A 23,289-nucleotide genomic window follows, 5' to 3' on the forward strand; every position below is an offset into this window, starting at 1 on the left:
GGATGAAGTAACTGAGTGTTTCCAATCAGCCCAGACGACAATCCTTACAATCCTTCTTGTTGATGTTAAATGGACTATTGAAATTGCATTCTGTCTGTGTGTCTTGGCTGGTAATGAGCACTGTTTTGTCATCGTTAGGGTTACCAGAACAGCTGTTAACACCCAAAGAATGCCCAAGAACACCCGTTCAGTGGCAAGAAAACAAGGAATATTATCATTTAACCCTTGTCTGTTCCATGTGATGCCAGATGCTAGGGGTCCTCGATCAAACTATAGAAAGGAATGTTCTTTTTGTCTTTGGTATTCATTGTTCTTTGCCATTTAGTAAACAGTGCTCCGGATTTAGAGTATTTTATATTTTCCTCTTTAGAACACATCTCACACTTAAAAACAGGCTCTGTTTAAAAAGACAAAAAACAAAAAAGCCCCGAAAACAAGTGGAACTTCTTTCAGTATTAGAAAATACTATTGAATTAGCCTAACTAGCTTTAGTTTTTTATTTTTATTTTTTTTGGTACGTGGGCCTCTCACTGTTGTGGCCTCTTCCATTGCGGAGCACAGGCTCCGGACGCGCAGGCTCAGTGGCCATGGCTCATGGGCCCAGCCGCTCCACGGCACGTGGGACCTTCCTGGACCAGGGCACGAACCTGTGTCCCCTGCATCGGCAGGCGGACTCGCAACCACTGTGCCACCAGGGAAGCCCTAGCTTTATTTTTTAAGTTACCCTTTTGAGGATGTGTAATTTAAGTGACACCTGCCTTTTGTGGGGGTGTGAGGTTTACACACTGGTGTTTCGCTCTCTCTCTTTTCTACCTTGTTGGGTTAGCATCTCCTTGAAGAACACAACCTTCAGTGTCTCCTAGGCTGTATTGCTTCACTGAGACCATAAACAATTACAGCATAAAATATTACCTTTGGAAATGAAGTCATGCATCTTTCTTAATTGCTGAACCCTTGTAATTCTGAAGGGGGTATGTTTAAGTCCTCACTCACACACTTGCTAACACAAGCAAATGTGCCTGCACGTATAGGAAAAAAGTGAATCGCAGGGTTTCTTATTTTCTACTAATTATGCACGAAATATGCAGGAGAAGGAATGCCAAAGTAGGAGTCATAATGATAGATTTGGGAAGGACCTTCGAAGTTAGCAAGTACAGAATATTTTTCAGTAGAGGAGGTTGAGTTCCAGAGGAGCTGGGATTTGTTCTTCCTAATAACTTCCTTTCCTTTCATCCCATGGCAGAAGATGGCTGCTAAAATGATCTTTCTGCAGCAAACGTGACATGCTTAAGCTTCCTCTGGCAGCTTTCCATGCTTTTAGAATAAAGTTATGATTTCTAGAGGTCATACACAAAGGCCTTTGGGGACATACTTTCTGCTTGCCTTGGTAGCTTCTCTTGCCAGTTATATCCATTGTGCTTGGAATACTCCAATTCCTGTGTAGTTTTATCTCCTTGACCACTCTTGTTTTATCTCATTTAACATGATATTCCCACTGCCTGGAAGGTACCCTCTATACCCTCTACCGAAACAAACAAGTTTTCTGATTCAGAGGCTTTCAATTTTTTTTTTTTTCCTATGAATCCAGTGATGACTATGTTTTACATCATGACCCAATATATATATATGAAATGTAAATAATTGTCATGAAACAATATTTATTCTTTTTCTGTGTGATGTGCTTAACTTTGATATTAACCGTTCCTTATATTTCTTTTTCTAAGATGCCGTTTGTCACCCGCTGAATAGATTTCACATCCCTCTCTGTGCTGCCAGCTTCCCGTGGAAAGGTTGGAAGCATTTGGGGAATGTTTTCGGTTGCACTATAGTGCACCAGGGCACCAGGGATGCCAAGCACCCAATAGTGAGCTAGGCAAGACAAGACTGTCTTGCATAACGAAGAACTGTCCTGCACAAAAGCCAATTGCATCTCTGTTGGGAAATAGTGCCGACATAACGAGTGAGACTAGAGATTGAAATAGCAGCTCTCTATAAAGTAGTATCTGCCCTTTCCAACTTGGCACCACCGCCCTGCCTTCGGAAGTCTCTCTCTGGTCCCACGTTAGGTTGACCATCTTCCCTCACTCTGCCACGCGATCACAGTACTTACTTACTGCTTTGTTATTGCAGAGCGCCCTTAGGATAAACACTCTGTCTTCTTTGTCTTTATCTACCTGGGACCCAGCATACAGTCAGTTGCAAACCTAATAGGTGCTCAGTAAAGAGAGAACGAAGAGGCTTGGCCCAGTGTCCTGCAAGTGGATAGCAGAGGCTGGAAAAACAACCAAAAAACAACAAAAAAGGCAACAAAACAAAACGCAAAAAACTTGCAGGTTTCCTGACTCTGAAGCCAAGCCAGTGCTGTGCATCACGTTATTTGGTTTTGGGCAAGTCCTGGAAAAGAGGATTTCTAGCCACAGGATGAATTATTTTTTCCTGTGGGAGAAATGTGAAGAGGTAGTATCATATATATACTTACTTATAAAAGGCCAACACAAGAATTGATGTTTAACTTATTGATACGTATGGTAAAATACATACTTTTAGTATACAGTTCTAAGAGTTGTGATAAAGGTATACAATCATGTAACCGCCAGTCAAAATCAAGATATACAGAGCATTTCCAGTGGGCCAAACTTTCCCTTTGTAGCCGACCTTTCTCCTAACCCATCCACTTATACTTAGCATTGCTGGGTCACAGTCATAAGTATATGTTTAATTTTATGAGAAACTGCCGGACTGTTTTCCAGAATGGTTGTACCGCTAGCAGTGTATGAGAGTTCCCAGTCTTCTGTATCCTCACTAGCACTTGTTATTGTCAGATTTTTTTTTTTCATTTTAGCCATTCTAATAGCTGAGTGCTATCTCCTTGTGATTTGATTTGCATTTCCCTAATGACTAATGTTGAACATCTTTTTATGTGCTTTTTGCCATTTGTGTGATCTTGGGTGAAGCACCTATTCAAATATTTTTGTCCATTTAAAAATCAGGTTTATTTTCTTACTGAGTTTTGAGTGTTCTTTCTGTGTTATAGATACAAATCCTTTATCCCATAGTGTTTTGTGAATGTTTTCTTCCAGTTTGTTTTGTATTTTTTCATTTTCATAACAATGTCAATAGAGCTTTGGAAGTCTTTAGTGGAAGAATGCTAAAAGGTTCTAAAACAGGGGTTTTAATCCATGAAAGTAGGAGATCATAAAATGAATTAAACATTCTTCTCTATATCTCCTGTAGCCAAAACTTTTTACTGTATTTTTATTATTTTTTAAGATTTGAAGACTATATACTAGGATATTCAAATACCTTAAACAGATAATGACTTTACAAGGTGGTAACTTTTCTTGGCAGTGATTAACATTTATCTATTAAGTGACAGTATGGTTGTTGTAGCAGTTCTCCTCTTAAGAACTGCAAGGCTTGGCGAATCAAGTGTTGGATCTGTCTGCTGGGAAGCACTGAGCCTTTGTGCTTGAAACACCAGGGAAGATGCCAGATAGTACGGAGCCAATTTATCCTGCTGCCTAAAATGAGAGTAGAGATATTTCACATGGCGTCAGAAGGGTGTCCATCATGCCATCTAGTTGGATTCTAGCAGTGCAAAAACACGTTAAGGTCAGAAAAATATCTCTAGAGCAAAATCTGACTAAAATGGCATCCACACCATTTTGGCTCCATTTCTGCAGTGTAACTAAAGAGCAGTATCTTTACACATATGTAGCTGTTCTTATTGCTTCCAGAATGCAAGAATGCATTTTAGAAAGGTTAAACTTAATTACGTATTGCAACAATGTCTCAAGCAGTAATAAGTTAAGATTAGAGTGGGGGCTTCCCTGGTGGCGCAGTGGTTGAGAGTCCGCCTGCCAATGCAGGGGACACGGGTTCGTGCCCCGGTCCGGGAAGATCCCATATGCCGCGGAGCGGCTGGGCCCGTGAGCCATGGCTGCTGAGCCTGTGCGTCTGGAGCCTGTGCTCTGCAACGGGAGAGGCCACAACAGTGAGAGGCCCGCGTACCGCAAAAAAAAAAAAAAAAAGAATAGAGTGGAGTGATGGATTTTAATTAAAAGAAAGTAAAAAAGAGAACTGTGAATATATCTTTTGATATAAAAGCTTCACCATCCTAGCACAGTGCCTTGCACCTATGTGGATAATTGGGTGCTTTGTACATATTTGTTAAGTGGGTGACAGTATATCTCCTTGTCTCTGGAAAAGAGGCTTAACTAACCTCTTTTCCTTTTGGCACGGTGACTTCCAGGTGTGAAGTTCCCCTCCCATGATGTATGGCCTGCCCAAAATAGCATTGAGATATATTAAGTACTTATGCTTTCATTAAAATATATTTTCAGAGAATTTTTTTTCCGTTTTGCAAATGAAGAATCTTAGGCATCAAGAGATAACATATGTTCAGAACGATAGCATTTCATGTTGGCAAAAATACATACCATCCAGAGAAAAAGGACCTGGAATGACACCCGTGAAATAGGACAGTGGTTATTTCTGGGTATTGATATTGTGGATGCTTTTCCCTGTATTTCAGTTCTTTAAAAACAGTGAACATAGGTTGCTTTGTTATTATAAAAGTAGGGAGCAAAAGAGATCACTTGCCCAAAGATATGGAACCCTGTCAGAAAAGAAATTAAACTCTATACAAGCTTTGTCTAGAACTTTGGTGGTGTATGTGTTATCTACACTACTTGTGCGTGAGAGAGACATTCCCTTCCAATGTGTTCTACCCAGGCTATGTTTCAAATTTAGTTTTAGTTTTTTGTTTTTGTTCAGACAGTAGACATCTGTTAATTGGAGAGCGGCCTGAAAATTTTTGGTGGATGACAAGACCCTAGAAAAGTCATTGGAATAGTATTAGTTCTTAATCATTATCAACATGTGTCTGTTGAGTCTAAGGACATCGCCACCACTTTCTGGAGAACATATTAGAGAATGATGTTTTCTCTAGAACCTGTTTGTAATTTATTAAACATAATTTATCAACTTCTCAGACTGCTGGGTAATATTTGACTTACTATTAACATTATGGCAGCAGCAGTGTAGTTTTATCTAACACAAATAGGAAGGTTTATTCAAAGTTAGATAACATGGGTCAATCACAGTATATTAAAATTAAATAATTCCATGGCAAAAGGCCCAGACCAGCAAGCATGTGGTGGCAGAGTCCACGGTGGTACACGCTGGGCCATCAGCAAACAGGTTAGGCTCGCTTTGGGAGCATTTTACAAGGTACCTTGTTGAAACATGATGTTCCTCTCTACTCTGTAGATACTTTAATATTAATGAATTTTATGAGGGAAAAAAAAGATGAGTGTGTAAGCACTGGGGAGATTTAGCAGTTTGAATTAAACAGTTGCGCCATTTCACTGTTAATTTTGAAATCAGTGACTGCTGGTGTTGGAGCATTCACCTTTATTTTCCTCGTGGGGTGATGTGCGTTTGCATTTTTGATCTTTGTTGTAAAAATTGGGGAATATTGCATTGGGTGTGATATGCAGGCGTGTGCCCTGTACCAGTTGGTGTACCTTGCAAGGCCCAACTATAAAGAAATCTGTTAGGGAACCAGTATGTATAGAAAAGATACATTCAGGCATTTCCCCCCTACTAAGCAAAAGCTCTAGGCTCTGTGCCTTGCTTCATCACTTACCCTGCTGGACGTCCTCCTGATCTTTCTGAAAATGGCTCTTGTCTTTCTTGTCCTTCTAACAATTTCCTATAAGAATGTAATTTCCTCCCTCCCTCCCTTCTCCGTCAACAACTGGGCTTCAACTTTTTTCTTTTAAAACAAAGTACTTGATCTCAAAGAGCTCTTCTATCTTAACAGCTTCGACTCCTGGAGTTCTGGAGTTTAGAATCCAGTTTTGTAGTTAGGAACGACTCCAGGTTATAGACCTTCTGCACCATTTAGTGTTTCCCTTGTGTAAAAGTGGTTTCTTTTCTGGGAAGGAAGGCCACCAAAGGTGGTGAGATTCTTGGCCTGCTGGCTCTCTGTCCACCAGATTCACACAGCTTCCAGGAGCAGCCAGAACACGGAGGATGATGAGATAACACCTGTTATTTATTTAGCTTCTTACGTGATGAATCTGATCTTCTGCTCTTCACAGCATTCTACAAGGTTTAGTTACTACTTCCTCCATTTATCCAAATGAAGAAGCTAGGAATCAGAAAAGGTGAACAGCCTGCCCAAGATCACAGAGCTAGTGCTGGTGAATCGATAGGTAAGCCTTGGTCTCCCAAGCCTGCACCCTTCCATCCATGCTGGGCTGGCTTCAAGTAAAGCCGTCAGTTCTCTTGAAATTACTCTTCAGAGGTGTTTATGAGTTGGTGGTGCTCTGACCTTGTAAGATGATTTTGTTTTCCATGGTACACTTATTTTCGTTGTAGGAACGCAGGACGGTAGATCTCTGGGTTTAATTACAGATATTCCTGGCAAGATTGTGTTGCTCATAATGAACGTCAAGGCACTGACCTAGAGGTGTTACCTTCTAGCTGAAAATTTTCTATATATACCACTTTTTTACTTATGTATTTTAGTAATTTATAGGCATATGAGCCCAATATATTTGTAATTATTGGCTTAGGACTTCCATTTGTAAATGGTTACAGTTAACTCATCACCCCCAGCATCCGTTCCAGCCTCAAGCTCTCTTGCCAGTATTGGTGATGTCAGGTCTGGAATATACTCTTAAGGCTGTCTGTAGGTTGTTTATCACCATTAGTTCTCATTATTTTAAATGAGTACCCACCCACCTTATACTCTGTAACTACATGTTTCCAGAGCTTCTCTGGAGATAACATCTTCCAGGTCCCCCCTCCCTTTCTTTTATTTATTTACTTTTTTCTCTTCCTTATTCACAAATGCTTTGTAACTGAGGCCTAGAAAATATGATGGAAAATACCTAGAAAGATAGAACTCTGAGTCTGTGAAATTCAGATCAATTTGGAAACAAGTGTTGTTTCTGAACCTGAAGCTTTGAAACAAAACCTCACCACGTATTTAACACTTATTAGTTTGTAAATATGGAGTCCCACTAATTGCATTTATAGCTCACAGCAAAGCTACCTGTTATGTCTTGTTACTCTGAGGGGGAAAAAAATGAGACAGTTATATAGATGTACGCATTTTTAAAAACTGGAATGCAGGGAAGAGTGTGGTATAAATTCTCTCATAATTATGTGTCTTTTCTGGTGAGGCAGTCAGTCAGTTTTTCTGTTGCTGTGATACTCACCTGAATTCAGGTGTGCCAAACTTAAGAGGAAACAGTATGGAGTGCTTCCTTTTGTAAAGTAATAAATTATAGTTGTCCATTCTCCTTTTATTGGAATGACTAAAGAACACCAAAATTGTGTGATGTTTTACAGAATCACTGCTTACTCATTATTATTTTGCTTTTCAACGTGAGTAAAAGTTTTGTTGTATTCTTAAGAGTGAATTTATTCGTTAAGGGCAAATGTGCTCCAGTGGGAGTGACTCAGTAGTTTTATAATGGCAAACTAGTAGTCTTTAAATTTTGCGTTATGGTAAATTTTTCAGAAACATGCCTTTTCCATCAATTGAACCTCATATATCTTCATCAGGGAGGATGAGCCCCTCCATGAAAACTACCAAAAAAAAAAAAAAGTGAATCACAGAAGTATATAATGTCAGGCCAGGAAGACCCCCAATCAATCAGTTCAACTCCCCCATTTTACAGATGAGCAAACTGAGGCCCAGGATGAAACAATATTCCATCTGACCCCTATTTGGGTGCTATTTCTCTCGCACAATGCTCCAGTGTTTATGAAAAACGAAGGGTTCCCCCTCCCCCTTCTCCAGGGATAATGATAGCTGATTAAATTAGTATCAGGGCCTACATTTAAAAATAATAATTCCTTGAAAAGTATATTAAATTTGTTTTTCTTGTAAGGTATCTTTAGTAGAATTTGAGTTGTTTTTAATGATAGACAATTTTGGAATGCATGTGAATCCGTATGGTCTTGGGATTTGTCTCCAGAGAATTTTCAGAACTTTGTTTCTTCAATGGCTAAAGCTATTTATAGTTCTTTTTTTTTTTTTTTTTTTTTTTTTTTTTTGCGGTACGCGGGCCTCTCACTGTTGTGGCCTCTCTCGTTGCGGAGCACAGGCTCAGCGGCCATGGCTCACGGGCCCAGCCGCTCCGCGGCATGTGGGATCTTCTCGGACCGGGGCACGAACCTGTGTCCCCTGCATCGGCAGGTGGACTCTCAACCACTGCGCCACCAGGGAAGCCCTATAGTTCTTTTTTTTAATCATCAATCAGAAGCGCTCTTCCTGAGATTCATTGATGATTGTGCCAAGGTCTTGGAGGCAGTATCCCTCCCTCTTTTTAACCTTGGTGGGACTCAGGGTTTGCTTTATGTCTTAACTACTTACTGGAGCAAAGTAGCAGGATTCAAATGATATTTTAGAAGACTCAGAGTTTGGAGTTAAGATCTTGGACTGTGAAGCTCACATGTCCTGTTACACCACTCGTTGGTGGCCTCAGGGAGGTTACTTTGCCCCAGTAAGCCTTGGTTTCCCCAATCGTAAAGTGAGATTTGATATGCAGTCTTATCCCATGATCAGTATTCTCAACATGTTAGCTGCTACTGCTGTTTTTGCAACTGCCATTCTTATTATTCCCAAGCCAAGAAGTTTTCCAAACCTGCCTTGGGAAAGGCTAGTAAGAAGAGATGCAAGTACCATTTCGAAATGTTCGTGAGAGGAAAGATGGGGAGAAGGGACTCACCTACCTTGATACTCAAGGTGTCCTTTAAAGGAGATTTTTACCTGACCAAAGTAGTGAAAAGAACAGTGGTATTGTTGTCGGCTGGTTTTTGTGTGCTTGATGTCTCTTCCACCTCCTTAGACTATTATGTCTAATCCAGTTGTGGGAAAGTCACACGTGTGAATTTTCATGGTGGTTTCTAGAAAGGAGAGGCCTGTGGGCTGAGCCAGAGAATTTAACAGCAAATAAGAGGCAGAGGCGTCTGGGTAAGGCAGGCAACCCAGAGCCTGTGGGGGCTGTCCCTGGTGAGGCTGCCTTCAGCTGCCTTTTACAGTGTCCAGATTAAGTAGAGTGTGGAAGGAGAAAGCCAGTTCAAAAGGCAGCTGCCAGGGAAGAAGGAAATGGTTAATAAAGAATTTTTTTCAGCTGCTTGAACTAGTTAATTGTCAAGTGATATCGTCGAGTGAGTACCCTCCTTGCTGCTGCCTCTTTAAGGAAAAACTGGAAATGGACCTCATACCTGTCATGTATGCACTTGTTTGCAGCCTGCATCTGTTCATAGGCTAAAAATGAAATCTACTTACAGCTATTACCTGGAGGACTTTTATAGGTTTTGCAGAAAATACGACTGGGGTACAGTTAGGACCTGTTTTATTATCCCTGACAGTGGCTTAAGAAGCCACCCGTACCTGCAGATCTCTTTTATCAAGTTCTGGGTGTTCATTTGTTTATTTTTATCAGGTACAGCACTTTGAACACCAGAGCAATGAAAAGCCACACCGGCTCACTCATTGTAGGCCTTTGGAGACATTTTTTTCCAAGAATACTTAAAGGGTGAAAACCCAGGATCTGGGTATGTTATAAATGATGGGACGTAATTTATAATAAAAGATTTAGCTTTTCTGTTTTCTGAGCATTGCATTCTGAAGCTGAATTATGACTATTCCTACGTCTGTCTCATTTTTCTTGCTTCTTTACAAAATTTCAGCACCTAATTATTTTTCTGTTGACTTAAGTGCTTTAAGCCTAATATCATTTAGTTAACAACCTTCTTAACTTTGTTTTCCAGGGATATCAGCATGAACAACATTACTCAGTTACCAGAAGATGCATTTAAGAACTTACCTTTTCTAGAGGAGCTGTAAGTATTCTTTCGAGAAATGTTTTTTGTTTATTTGTTTGTTTCTCCTATTCTCTTTGGGAGCTCTTATGACAAAGATAGTCTACTGTTTCTCAGGGGGCACTCAGAGAGCTTGGCTCAGTGGCCTTTGTACAGAGGAAATCATATGTCTTGGGGCAAAACAAATTTGAGTTTTTAAGAAGTATGATTGCTGAAGTTATTTTTGAAAGCCAGAACGAAAAGTGCTACTTCCATAGGACTTTTTTTGCCGCAATTATTATGACCATGAATGCTGCAGTGACACAGGTTAATTACAGTGTTATCCGAAGATAACAAGGCTGCAGTGTAATTACCATGGTTGCCACAGGAGTTGCTGTGTGGATAACAGAGCCATAAAGAATCATCCAAAGTATTTCAGGGTCATGATGCGGCAGACAACCTCTACGTGAACGAGCAGAAAACTGTCTCATTGGCAGGTGGTCTTGGGGGTTGGGCTGAGGACATAGCGCATCTTATGGGTCTCTGAGAACATCTTTAACAGTAAGGCTGTTTCCGAGCTTGGCAGTGGCATCTCACTGCCAATTTAACAGTTTCTGAAATTGGAAATGTAACAGTTTAAAATTTCCAATTTAACAGTTTACATGGGGGAAAATTTCTTTCCACCTGTTATAACCTCCATTTTGTTTTGCTCTCCACACTTATTTGAAGTTCATCATCCAAATAAGCACTTTTAGATTTTATAGGAACTGGGAACCATAGATTTTAAGAATCCAGGTTAAAAAAAATAAAAGCAGAGTTGACTCACGTTAAATGGAGACTTTTAAAAACGGCTAAGCCAGTGGGTTATGTAATATGTAGAGGCAAGAAGGTGACAGTTTGATGGTAAGAACATCAAAGAGCTATGGCCCTGAAGGAATCTAAATTCATATTACGGATTGTGCCCTGCAGCCAGCTGTTGAGTATTAGATCCAAGTCGGTGACTGTCTCCTATCTTAACTCAGCCCCTCCCCGCACATGGGGAACAGGAATCAAATATAAGCCAAGCAGGTTGTGCTCGCTGCTTCTGACAGGGTATTGAAACAGCAGTTAAGGATTTAGTGAAGTTAAGGAGAAGTTTTTCTTCCCACACTGCTTAGTTGAACATAATGTTCCCACAGAAAAAATTGGACAGAGATTATGTGCCACTTCCGAGCTTGTGAACTGGGTCAAGTTACTTAACCTCCCTCTGTTCAGTTTCTTTGTCTTTAAGGTGCAGATAAGACAGAATGAATTAAATAGATGTTAAATACTTAGGACAGTGCATGAAGCAGAGTGAGTGTTATGTAAATGCTGGCTGGTATTTATTTCACTATTTTAAAAGTGCCTAAAGGGGAAACAAAGCTGCAGCCTATATACCAACTGTTGCCCTTGGTACAAGGTTTAAATGTATGTTTTACTTTATTTTTGCCTTTTTTTTTCTTGAGTGAACATTAATTCTTTTGTAAGAAATAGCTCTTCAGTTTTAATTAAACATTTAAATTCAATGAGAAAGCAGTGAACTATGTATTTGAATCCCTCACTTCCCACCCGCCCAATCAAGCTCTAGGATGCTTCACCTGTTTCTTTTTATTTCACATACAGTTTTAGACTTTAGGATTAGCCTCCCTTTACAGAAGTAATTATACAGCGAAAGGCCATTAATGAGCAGTTGTTCAGCCGTTGTATCACCACCAGGGATGTGAGACGCACCCGGTGGGAAACGGAGAAGCCTTCCTTGCTCTGGGTGGGCGGTGTGTGCCGACCAGTTTGTTGCCAGCCAGTGCACTCGGAGGGATTTGGTAGTGGGTGCCTGGATGCGGAGTCCGCCCTGGTTAATCTCTGCTTTGTGAAGTTCGCATCTTGGATTTCTTAAAATCTCAAATGACCGAGCATATGTCAAGCTCATGAATTCTGTCAACCGAGAGTTTTAATTGGAACCAAATTGGATTTGACTGCTAGTCCTTTGTAGGAGGTCATGTTCTCTCCGCATTCTGCTCATGGCAGTGAGGAAGCCCATCAAATCAAGTCTGTACAGCTTCTCCAAATACTGTATGGGATTTCAAACATGAATTCAGTCAGGAGAGTTGATGGTTAATTTTACAGAATTCTTCAGAATAGTCTTTAATATGCTGGGAATACTTAAGGCATTCAAGAAATTTCTAACATAGAAATTTCTTTTCTATGTTAATAGAAATAACATAGAAATTTCTCTTCTATGTTAATAGAATCAGGGTAAAAAGCCCATGTTTTTTCTTTATAAAACACTGCAGTTGAGTTTGACATTCCAAAATGATGCTGCATGAGTATTGTAATATTTCATAAACAGCGTCACCCTTTGTCCAGAAGTCATCTGGAAGTCATTTAAGCGTGATTGTGAAGCTAAAGTGCCCTGAGCAGAAATGAGTGAATTACTGAGGATTTTTTTTTTTTCCCCATGATAGTTAATAAGGTGCGCTTTACAAGAGGTGACTGGTTTGGCCGAATTTTATATGATAACCCAGAATGCTGGGAATATTGGGTGGAATCACTTCCCAACTTAATAAGTGTTTATAGACACTTACACATTCACTTATTCTTTTGACAAACACTGAGTCCTGCTCTGTGCCAGGTCCTGTGGTCGGTGTCAGGGATACCGAGACAAGTAAGTATGGTGTTTGTCCTTGGAGCTGACAGTTTGTCTAGAGCTGTGCTGTAGCCACAGGTGGTTATTTAAATCTAGATTTACAAAAATTAAAATTAAATGAAAAACCCAGTTCTTGGGCTTCCCTGGTGGCGCGGTGGTTGAGAGTCCGCCTGCCGATGCAGGGGACACAGGTTCGTGCCCCGGTCCGGGAAGATCCCACATGCCGCGGAGCGGCTAGGCCTGTGAGCCATGGCCGCTGAGCCTGCGCGTCCGGAGCCTGTTGCTCCGCAACGGGAGGGGCCACAGCGGTGAGAGGCCCGCGCGTACCGCAAAAACAAACAAACAAACAAAAAAAACACCCAGTTCTTTAGTTGAATTAGCCATCTTTCATGTGCTCAGTAACCACCTGTGCCTAGTGGCTATTGTGATGGACAGTGTGGATATAGAAATTTTCCATCATTGCAGAAAGTTCAGTTGGATAACATGGGTCCAGAGGAAGAGGTGGAACCAACCCTTGGTGCGACGTGGTAAAGACTGTCCAACAAGTGAATGCTGGGTCAGCAGAAGCCTGAAATAACCTGTTTACTTGAGACTGGAGGATTTGGGAAAATCTTTCCAGAATAGCTTCAGCTGAGTCTTGAAGGACACGTGGGAATTAGCCAGGTGAGGATGAGTAGTAAGGGCGCTCCAGGAAGACCCTTATAGCATGTGCAAAGGCATGGAGGTAGACATTTCAGAAGTGTTAGGACACTTAGGAAGTGTTAGGAAGTTGTTAGTTATTCCAGTTGAAATACAGAGAAATGTGAAATACTGAAAGGTAGAGAAATGTTAGGAGATGTGGCCAGATCATCAGGGGCCTTTTTTTTTTTTTTTTTTTTTTTTTTTTTGCGGTATGCAGGCCTGTCACTGTTGTGGCCTCTCCCATTGCGGAGCACAGGCTCCGGACGCGCAGGCTCAGCGGTCACGGCTCACGGGCCCAGCCGCTCCGCAGCACGTGGGATCTTCCCGGACCGGGGCACGAACCTGTGTCCCCTACATCGGCAGGCGGACTCCCAACCACTGCGCCACCAGGGAAGCCCCCATCAGGGGACTTTTTAAGCTAAGGAGTCTAGACTTTATCCTGAAGGAGTTGAATTGGGTATGAGGGTGAGCGATAGGGAGGCGACTAGGATTCTTTGTCCTGAATGACTAGATGCCATTCACTGATATTTTTTCCCCCTTCTTTCTCTGGGTATCTAAAAACATAGGGTCTGGCCCTAAATTCAATACATAAAATGTCTAAAATCTTGGGACAGTCTCTTGTTTCCTCAGTTTCCTACTCTTTAAAATGGCACTCTTCACAGTAGTATTGTAAAGGGAAGAGGGGATTATTTACATAAAAGTGCTTTGTGACCATGAAGTGCTACATTGACATGAGTAATGTAAATTTCACTAATCCCCTTAAACATTGCAGTCTTTCTTGAAGTATTTGGGGGAGAGGTTGTCTTGCCTGGAGATGGGAGTTGGAGCGGGCCGATGTAGGTTTCTGTTAGTGACGTGAAAGGAAAGGCAGAATTTTGGGGAAATATTAATGTAGCATCCACAGGATTGGTTGTCTTAGGTGATGCTGCCGCAACTATTTTTGGCTCTCCTTGGGACCTGTCAGGGCATTGGTAGCCATTTAGGGAATGGCTGAAATGTGGAGTTGTGAAATTGATTTAATTAGAAACAGCAGAAGGAATATCCAACTACTTTTCTGTAGCCTCCCACTGAGAAATCCATGGATGTTACTTTGAGCTTAGATGTTGCAACAGCAGTGGAAACCGTCGCCAGCTTTGGCACTTGCACAGTTATTGTTTAATACATACTATAAGACGGGGCTGGTTCTATCCATTTCAAAATGTACTTTGACTTTGGAACTCTTTGCAATGCTAAAGTGAAAATTAGGTCTCTGAGTACTCATTTTTTTGGTGCGTAGGACAATTAATTCTAAGTAGAGGCATTCCTTTACAAAAGAGGACTAGTAAGTAATTTGAACAGGGAGATACAGAGTTGGTCAAAACTAAAAATTTTAAATACTTTAATTTAGCCAATACTTACATATAAAACTGTATACACACATACATGCACACAATACTCAATGTGTGTACATTTTTTTCTGAGCCATTTGAAAGTAAGTTGTAATCATAATTTTCCTTTGCCTCTAAATAGTGCATTGTTTATTCCAAAAACACAAGGACTTTTGCTTAAATAATTGCAGTACTGTTGTCAAACTCAGAAATTCTTGTTCAGATTTGATAGCTGTTCCACTAATATTCTTTTTTTTTTTTTTTTTTTTTTTTTTTTGTGGTACACGGGCCTCTCATTGTTGTGGCCTCTCCTGTTGCGGAGCACAGGCTCCAGACGTGCAGGCTCAGCGGCCATGGCTCACAGGCCCAGCCGCTCTGCGGCATGTGGGATCTTCCCAGACCGGGGCACGAACCCGTGTCCCCTGCATCGGCAGGCGGACTCTCAACCACTGCGCCACCAGGGAAGCCCCTCCTCTTAATTTCTAAGCTATGATACGGCCTCAAGAGGCACAGGATTGGAAGGAAGCTTAAGAGGACATGTATTTACTATCGTTTGCAATTCTATGTCCACAGCTAACCATCAAAGGTGGTTGGCTGCCCAACATTTCCCTTAGTAATAAGTTCATTGAACAAAACACTTGTTAACAAGGAGGTCCTCCTAGAATGAGGTTTTCTGGTCTAGCCACACCATCTTATAGATGAGAATATCAAGGCTCAGCAGTGAGTATGTATCTGAGCCAGAATTAGACCTACCTAGTTCAGAGCCATGTCCACTATATCCTGTCGCCTTTCATATCTCTGAGATGCATAAGTAGTCTCAAATAGTCTTACTGGGTTGTTTAGAGTTCTAGAAAATAGCTGACGATCATTCTCTTCCAGTACTTACAAGGAATTTCCTTTGCTTCCAAACTAACGTTTGACTTGCTTAACATTTACTCCCTTGATAAAGGCTTCTCAGATAAGTTTTATCAACTGCAATAATTTCCCCCCAAAAGGCAGAAGAGTTCCTCAGTCGCTCCAGTGGTATTTGATTGTTAAAAATATTACATTCTTTGAAGCATTCTCTTGTCCCACTTTTTAGTGCTCTGATAGGATGCCTTGGTAGCAATGATCCCTACACTTGCTGTTGGGAAGTACATAATCATCTCACAGAGGAGTATCAATACTCTGATTCATACCATTCCCTGTGTGTCATGTGGAGAGCTCTCAGATTAGATTATAAGGATGAAAAGAGAAATGGAGGGACCTTGTACTAATTGGCCCTACTGTGTACCAGATAGGCCCTCCTAGAACAACCATTGTTTTGTTTCAACTCATAAAACTCTGTAAGCTATATTTATTCCCATTTTGCTGATGAGGAAGCTGAGTTTTTCCTCAGAGAGGTTGAGTAACTTTCCCAAGGTCACACAGCATGTTAGCAATGGGCCTGGTAGACGTGGAAAGGATGAGGAAAGACTTATTAGACAATCCATTGATTCACCAAACTTGTATTAGGTAAAGTGTTATGTGCAGTATTGAATTAAACCGGGGTTCTTGCCTTCGAGAGAGATGAGTGAATGGTGTTGTAGAGTTACGGGAGTTCAAAGGAGAAGGGAAATAACTTCAAGCAAAAAGATTAGGGAAGGCTTCATCAAAGAGCTGGCATTTCTGGAGAGCCTCGAGGGATAGTAGGAGTTATTCATGAGGAGATGGGGAAAAAGGAGGATGAGCAAAGATATGGCGACAGACTGGGATAGGGAGAGGAATGCTGTGGTATTTGGTTTGAGTTTAGGGCTGAATTCCTGAAAGGAAATTATGGGAAAGAAACCTTGAAAGGAGTTCAGGGCCAGGCTGAGGACCTTTCTTGGCAGACTCATGGAGGAGTGTCAAGTTTTGAGTGGCTATGGAAGTTTTCTGAGCTAGGAAATGACTTGATCAGATGTGACCTTCCATCAGTATAATCTCATAGCAGAGGTTAGGATGCCTGGGATTAAGAGAGTGTAGGAGACTGATGAAGATGATAATGGCAATAGTCCAGTTGAGACTTGTGAGACTCTGAACTAGGGTAGATGAGAGGCAGCGAGAGGGAGGAGGGAACTCAGCCAAAGATTTTATGGGAATAGAAGCAAGAGGACATCTCAGCTGGGATGACAGGGGGTGTCGTCGATAACACTTCATTTTTAGATTACCAGGAGTCTGGTGGTGCTTTGACAAAATGAAAGACCATGCAGAAAGAGAAACTTTCAGAAGAGAAGACAGCATATGCAGTTTTTGAACGTACATCTTGAATTTAGGTGAGAGGTGGGTAGGGGTGTCTGGAAATATAGGTGTGGAGTTGAGACTAGAGACTTATGGGTGTGGATTATAGAATGGAGTTTCATGGGTATAGATTTTAGAGTCTTTTATTTTGAGGGGATTACTGGAAACATTAGGTTGAAAGAGCTTGCCAAGGGAGAGAGGGTAGAAGGAAAAGGAAGGAGGCCAAAGACAACTTGTTGGGAAACACTTGAATCAGGGTGTGGGAAGAAGACCAAGTGCCAGAGAAGCAGGAGAACTAGGGCAGAGCTGTGCCCGGGGAGCTGCAGGAGGGGAGGTTTTTCACAAGAAATGAAGGATCAACATTGACATGCTAGAGAAAGGTGCCCACAGCCAGATTATGAGAAAAGGCCTTGAATTTAAGTTGTGTTTTTGTTTTTTTTTTTTGCGGTACACGGGCCTCTCACTGTTGTGGCCTCTCCCGTTGTGGAGCACAGGCTCCGGACGCGCAGGCTCAGCGGCCATGGCTCACGGGCCCAGCCGCTCCGCGGCATGTGGGATCTTCCTGGACTGGGGCATGAACCCGCGTCCCCTGCATCGGCAGGTGGACTCTCAACCACTGTGCCACCAGGGAAGCCCTAAGTTGTGTTTTTTCCTTAAGAGTCATTTCTACTGAGGCTTTTGAGAGTAACTTTGGGATAAAGAAGTTCATCATGAAGCAGGCATTTGGGGACTGCTAGTAGGTAGTTTCTGGTTTGGGGAGAGAAGATAAAGTTTAGAATATGTCCTGTATCTGACAGGAGTCCACAGGGTGTAAGAGACAAAAACCCAGCTGAGGCATAATAAAGGATTTATTGTTTCATGTAGATCTAGGAAGTCTAGAGGTGGAGTTGGCTTCAGATGGTCCTGGATCTCGAGGTTTCACAGTTGTGAGAGTTTTCTCATGCTTCAGCTTCAGTTGTCTCTACTTTTGTGTTTTGGCTTTGTTCTTTGTTCTATAGTGGGAGAAATAACCTTCAGCAGCCCCCACGTACATCTTTGCATCTTGAGATCCAAGATGAATATCTAAAGTCTTCCTCGCTGCTTTCAGCAGAAAAGTCCTAGGAGAACTTTCATTGGCCAGGCTGGCTTCATGTGCCTGTCCTTGAACCAGTCACTCTCTTCTATTTGGGTTGGTATGGTCCATCCTGGGTCCTGGGCTCATCCTCACTAGGACCGCCTGGAGTAGAGAAGAAGTCCCCCAAAGGAAGCACAGGGGGAAGGAAGACACGCCTGAGAGAAAGAAACTATAGTTATCACTGGAACCTAGTGAGTAGACAGCTGTAGGAAATGTTTGTTTACTTGGGTCAACCTGAAATGAACAAAGGATCACTGAAGAATAGGAAGGTTAAAGCCTAGATAATATAAATTTACAGTGGAACCAACAGGCTCTGTAACTTTGTCCTATAGTGCTTAGCAGCTTAGAAGTAGAGGCAGTGAAACATGTGATATACTCAGAATTGGGGTTTGATAAGTTAGTGTTTCATAAGCAACTAGGGGAAATCAAACAGGAGAATCAACGGTTCGTTGTTAAAGTGTTTCACCTGGGATTCAGAAAGTGTAGCGAGGCTAATGAAACCACAGTTTGCTGGCTCATTTACCTATTTTAATCAAAGCTAATTATTTGTTCTTTGACTAAAAGTAGTACTGACTACAAGTAAGTGAAAATGTCTTTAATATTCTACTGGCATGATTGAATTTTCCAGTAAGGAAATAGGCTAAATCATTTCTTTCATGTATTGTCCACTCTTAGTCAAGTCATGCTTATTTAACACAATTTTTTTATGCTTTCGTAGAATTTTAACTCAGAATTTGTTCATCATTTTCCCCTGCTGGACTTTATGTGTACATCAAAGATTATGTTAGAGCTGCTAGAAATATTTGTTTCATTGATGCACTTGCCTTTGTAAGGAAATGATCCTAAAATCAATGGATACTCAATTTTTAAAGTCTGGATGCATAGAAAGATAAGGAGAAGGGAGGAAAAATAATCACCTATTATCTTACACTGAGCAATACCCACGGTTAATATTTTGTTGTTTATACTTCCCGACTTTTCTCTTAGTATATGTATATAATTTCTTTTCTCAGCATGATTGGTTAAGACCAGTCAGAATTTACTCATGGAGCTAAGTCATATTTGAATAAACCCAGGCTGTGCCAGGAAGGCTTGAGTGGGTATGTGGTAGGCAACCAACAGTATGTACCATAGTTCCTCTCTATCCAATTCACATCTTACCCATTTTTATTCAGTCTGTTTTGAGCCCTTTCTGCCATAAGAAGCCTTCCCTGGTCCTTATCCAAATTCCTCTTGCACTTTCTTTGCCCCTCACCATTTAGTGCTGGATTGAGTGTCTTGTTATTTTGTGCTCTAAGCGTATCAGTGCGCACCTGTCTATTCAACTCCATGGACTTTCCTCTAAGCGCAGCACTTATTGTCACACACCTCCTGCATGACCTTTGGTGACAGTGACCACATTTTTGAATTTGAAATTGAGGGAAGGGTTAAGACAAAGGATCTCTTCTTATTTTGAGTTTATTATCAGCCTATATAAAAACTAAATTCCATTGACGTCTTATGTTTAATGAATTATCCTTATTTAAAAGAAAAGAAAGGAGAAATGTCTTGGGAAAACTCAGTACTTAACTTTGCCATACCTATGGTGTTTGACTTGTAGTAGAAGGTCAATATTTGTTGGTTGATGTTAGCTGTAATTTTTTTTTTTCAGCTGTAACATATTTCCTCATATGGCTAGATATTACATGTGTTTAGTGCCAGAAGATAAATGACTAGGTTGTCAGGATAAACTTTGCTCAGGAAATGTAACTATTGCCGGGGTTTTTATTGATTTGCCTATAAATTAAAGTCTTCTGTGGGTTACTTACTATAAGAGGAAGTGAGAGACACAAAAGGGCAGTTGGGTGCCGGTGGAACTTAAGTTTCTTTGAATTGAATAAAGCTCTTTTAGTATGTGGACTAGTTCTAGATGGCCTGTAGACTGAGTTTCAGCGAGGACAAGCTTATTTTTATTTATTTATTTATTTATTTTTTGCGGTACGTGGGCCTCTCACTGTTGTGGCCTCTCCCGTTGCGGAGCACAGGCTCCGGACGTGCAGGCTCAGCGGCCATGGCCCATGGGCCCAGCCGCTCCGCGGCACGTGGGATCCCCCCAGACCGGGGCACGAACCCACGTCCCCTGCACTGGCAGGCGGACTCTCAACTACTGCGCCACCAGGGAAGCCCAGACAAGCTTATTTTTTGTTAAGCATTACTGCTTTCATTTTTGTGCATTTAGACAGAACTATGTAATATGATATATATATGAAATAATTTTCCCCTTCTCTGTGAAGGAAGACTACATTAAAAAACCTTGGGAATAATAAGGGTTCTTAATACATGCATGTTCAAAAATATATTTAATTTTTACATATTCTTCCATGAAAGTTATATGAAAGTTTAAAACTCTTCCCTGGTATGTGAAGAAATAGGGTAAAACATCGTTAGTTGATTCAGGACTCTCTGCTCCACTGTGGCAGATAAAGTTTATTTAACCTTGGTGGGAAGAATGTCCAAGGAAACCTGTCAAGGATGCTAGTCAGTTGTTGGCCCTCCGTATTACCAAGAAAACAGCCACATCCTTTGGTCCTTTGAAAGTCAGTCACAAAACAACATGGTTTTGTCTCTAGAGTTTCCATTATTTTGTTTTGATTACCTTATTTTATTTCTAAAATTTACATTCTTTAGCTATGCTGTAGGATCTTAGACAAGGCACAGAGGAAACAGAGGCTCACTTTCCTCATCTGTTTAAAAAAACAGCAACAGGAGCAGGCCCACTGCAACATGGTGGGGTAATGACAATGAAAACTGTTACCCAAATGTTAGTTTTTGTTAAGATGTACTGATACCAAATATCCCTAAATGGGAACAGTACACTTCTTGAATTCTTAATTTTTCACAGGATCCAGCAGAGTTCTGAGCCCCTAGTAGGGCCTTAAGATATAAATAAGTAGGGGCTTCCCTGGTGGTGCAGTGGTTGAGAATCTGCCTGCCAATGCAGGGGACATGGGTTCGAGCCCTGGTCTGGGAAGATCCCACATGCTGCGGAGCAGCTAGGCCCATGAGCCACTATTACTGAGCCTGCGCGTCTGGAGCCTGTGCTCCGCAACAAGAGAGGCCGCGAGGCCGCGATAGTGAGAGGCCCGCGCACGGCGATGAAGAGTGGCCCCTGCTTGCCACAACTAGAGAAAGCCCTCGCACAGAAACGAAGACCCAACACAGCCAAAAATAAATTAATAAATTAATAAACTCCTACCCCCAGCATCTAAAAAAAAAAAAAGAAGATATAAATAGATGATTAATGACTTATTAGAGGTACACATTATAAGTTTTTTTTAAATTTTACTTTTAAAACTGTTGCAAACATTTTGGGTCCTGCTGATGTCAGATTATATTTAATAGGAGAGCGTCGCTCACCTCCTGTTGGATGCTTTCCCGTGCGTGGCCTTCCTGGCCCAGTTCAGGTTTGAACTGGACGCGCCATCTCTGAAGGCAGAGTCAGGGCTCGTGGTTGCATCTTTGGAACTTGGCACAGAGCGTGGCACCGTGCTGGTGCACCCCCTCGAGAGAATTTAACGGCATCGCAGGAGGGGCGGCCCGGATATGTGTGGGTCCCATCTGTGAGAGGTCGTATGCGTGGCGTTGAATGAGGATCTCTTGGGGGTGGGGACACGTAGGTGTGGAAAGAGATGGTGAGGGAGGTGAGAAGCCGTGGCCAAGGGGTAGATAAACGGGGCCCAGAAGGGAAGGGTGGTGCTCACAGCCATTCTTCTGGCAGGACTTGCCACAAGGCCAGGCCATCTGGTAACCACCTCTGCAAAGTGGCGGTGGGCATGTGAGCGGCTGGGAGGCTGTGGCTCTGTCACCTAGGGTCCAGGTCCACTCCACCAGGGGACAGAGAAATTGCCACAAGCACATCTCTCTGTTGTTGGCGTGCAGCGTGTGCTGGGGCCTGGGCCTTCCTGCTGCAGTTGCTTTGCCTCCCTCTGCTCACTCCTCACGACAGCTGCTGGAAGCTTCTGACCCCTCCTCCGCCCTCCCCTCAGCCAGCCCGTGTGTCTAGTCAGTGTGAACAGTATAGTCCTTACCCCACTGATTCTTGGCTGGAATTCCAGCCAAATGGCTACGGGGACATTTCTGTCATAGACCAGAAGAAACCTAAATCCAGGCACTTCTCAGAGACATAACACCAATTGGCATACTCTCTGTTTCACCCTCGCCTCCCTTGTTGCTTTAAATTGCTTCCCAGATGAAGAAATCCCAGTCTATTCAGCGCATCTCACGAAGGTATGAACCCTCTGGCACAGGTGACCATGGACCAGTGTCCATTTAACCAGCGCTGTTCCTGCTTTCCTTCTTCTGGGAGGCATGGCAGATAGAAAATATCATGTAGCATATGCACTAAGAATCGAGGATATAATTGAAAACTCTAGCTTCCCCTAAAAGGAGCCCCTAATGTGAATCCATGGTCCTTATGAATAAAAATGCACACAAAACAGACTCATAAAGACATTATACGCTGAGCCACTTGTATCCTGTTTCCTGGAATGGTTCCAAATCCGAAGGGAGCGTGAGGCTAATGGATCAGTTTCCCTTTCCTCCACCCTTTCTCTGTCTCTACCCTCTCCATCTCTGCTTCTGGGACTGTTTTAACAAGCAGAATAAATAGGAGTTGCCTTGAGATAGACTGTGTCCCCATCTGAAGTCCTGCTAGACTTGTTTCAATTCTGTGTGATTGTGTGCACGACCAAGCGTGTGTTGAGATAACACTGTTGACCGGGAGACTGGTGTTCTCATGTTCAAGGTCCATCCCACTTCCTTAAGAAAATATACTACCAGAACAGGTTAAGAGAGAAAATTCTTGCCATTGCACTTTCAAATCAATCCCAAGTAGTTCTGTCCCGTTAGGAGAGCAGAGGGGAGTGGGGGAGTAGCAATGAAACAAGAGGAGAAAACGCAGAAAAGCGAAGTCAGCTTTCCCCACACCTTAAATAGCAGTGTTACCTTTTTTGAATCCAGAGTCTTATACTGGGGTTTAGTTGAGGCATTACAGCAAATACTGAGTGTCTGTTTCATCTAAGGTCCCACACAAGAGGATCCAAAATGAATATGACCTAGTCACTGCCCATAAGGCACCTATAATACAGTTGAAGGAGTTGCAACAAGTTCATAGTAACCAGAGGCAAAATAAGATGCACCCGACAAGAGAGCTGCGTCTAAGATAACCTGTGGAATCCAAGAAAGGGTATATCCTAATAGTTCCACACTGTTGGTAGCATTCAGCTTGCAATGATGATGAATAAGGTTTCAGCTGGCAGAGACTGGAGTGGAGGTATTTCAGACGAAGGCAGTGCCATGAGTGAGCAAGGAGTCCGAGGTGGGAAAGCAGGGTGTCCTAAAACGTAGGACACAAGGAACAT

At 42.0% G+C, this 23,289-nt stretch overlaps 1 protein-coding gene across 6 annotated transcripts in view; it reads left to right on the forward strand.

Annotated features, from left to right (window-relative positions):
* LGR4 (leucine rich repeat containing G protein-coupled receptor 4) overlaps window positions 1–23,289 on the forward strand; it is a 99,542-nt gene that overhangs the window by 41,407 nt on the left and 34,846 nt on the right. For 3 of the 6 annotated variants that reach the window (XM_089915030.1, XM_089915029.1, XM_089915028.1), the window contains exon 1: window positions 8,074–9,870. In XM_089915030.1, the coding sequence (XP_089771156.1) occupies window positions 9,809–9,870 (62 nt within the window). In that variant the 5' untranslated portion in view covers window positions 8,074–9,808. Of the gene's footprint in view, window positions 1–729; window positions 6,222–8,073; window positions 9,871–23,289 lie in introns of those variants that run through there. The other 3 variants (XM_089915027.1, XM_089915026.1, XM_022583735.3) reach the window with 3 other exon arrangements.

Source organism: Delphinapterus leucas, chromosome 7 (genome assembly GCF_059928025.1).
Source record: "Delphinapterus leucas isolate spDelLeu-1000000601 "Yukka" chromosome 7, BTC_Dleu_Yukka2, whole genome shotgun sequence".
Taxonomy (NCBI): domain Eukaryota; kingdom Metazoa; phylum Chordata; class Mammalia; order Artiodactyla; family Monodontidae; genus Delphinapterus; species Delphinapterus leucas.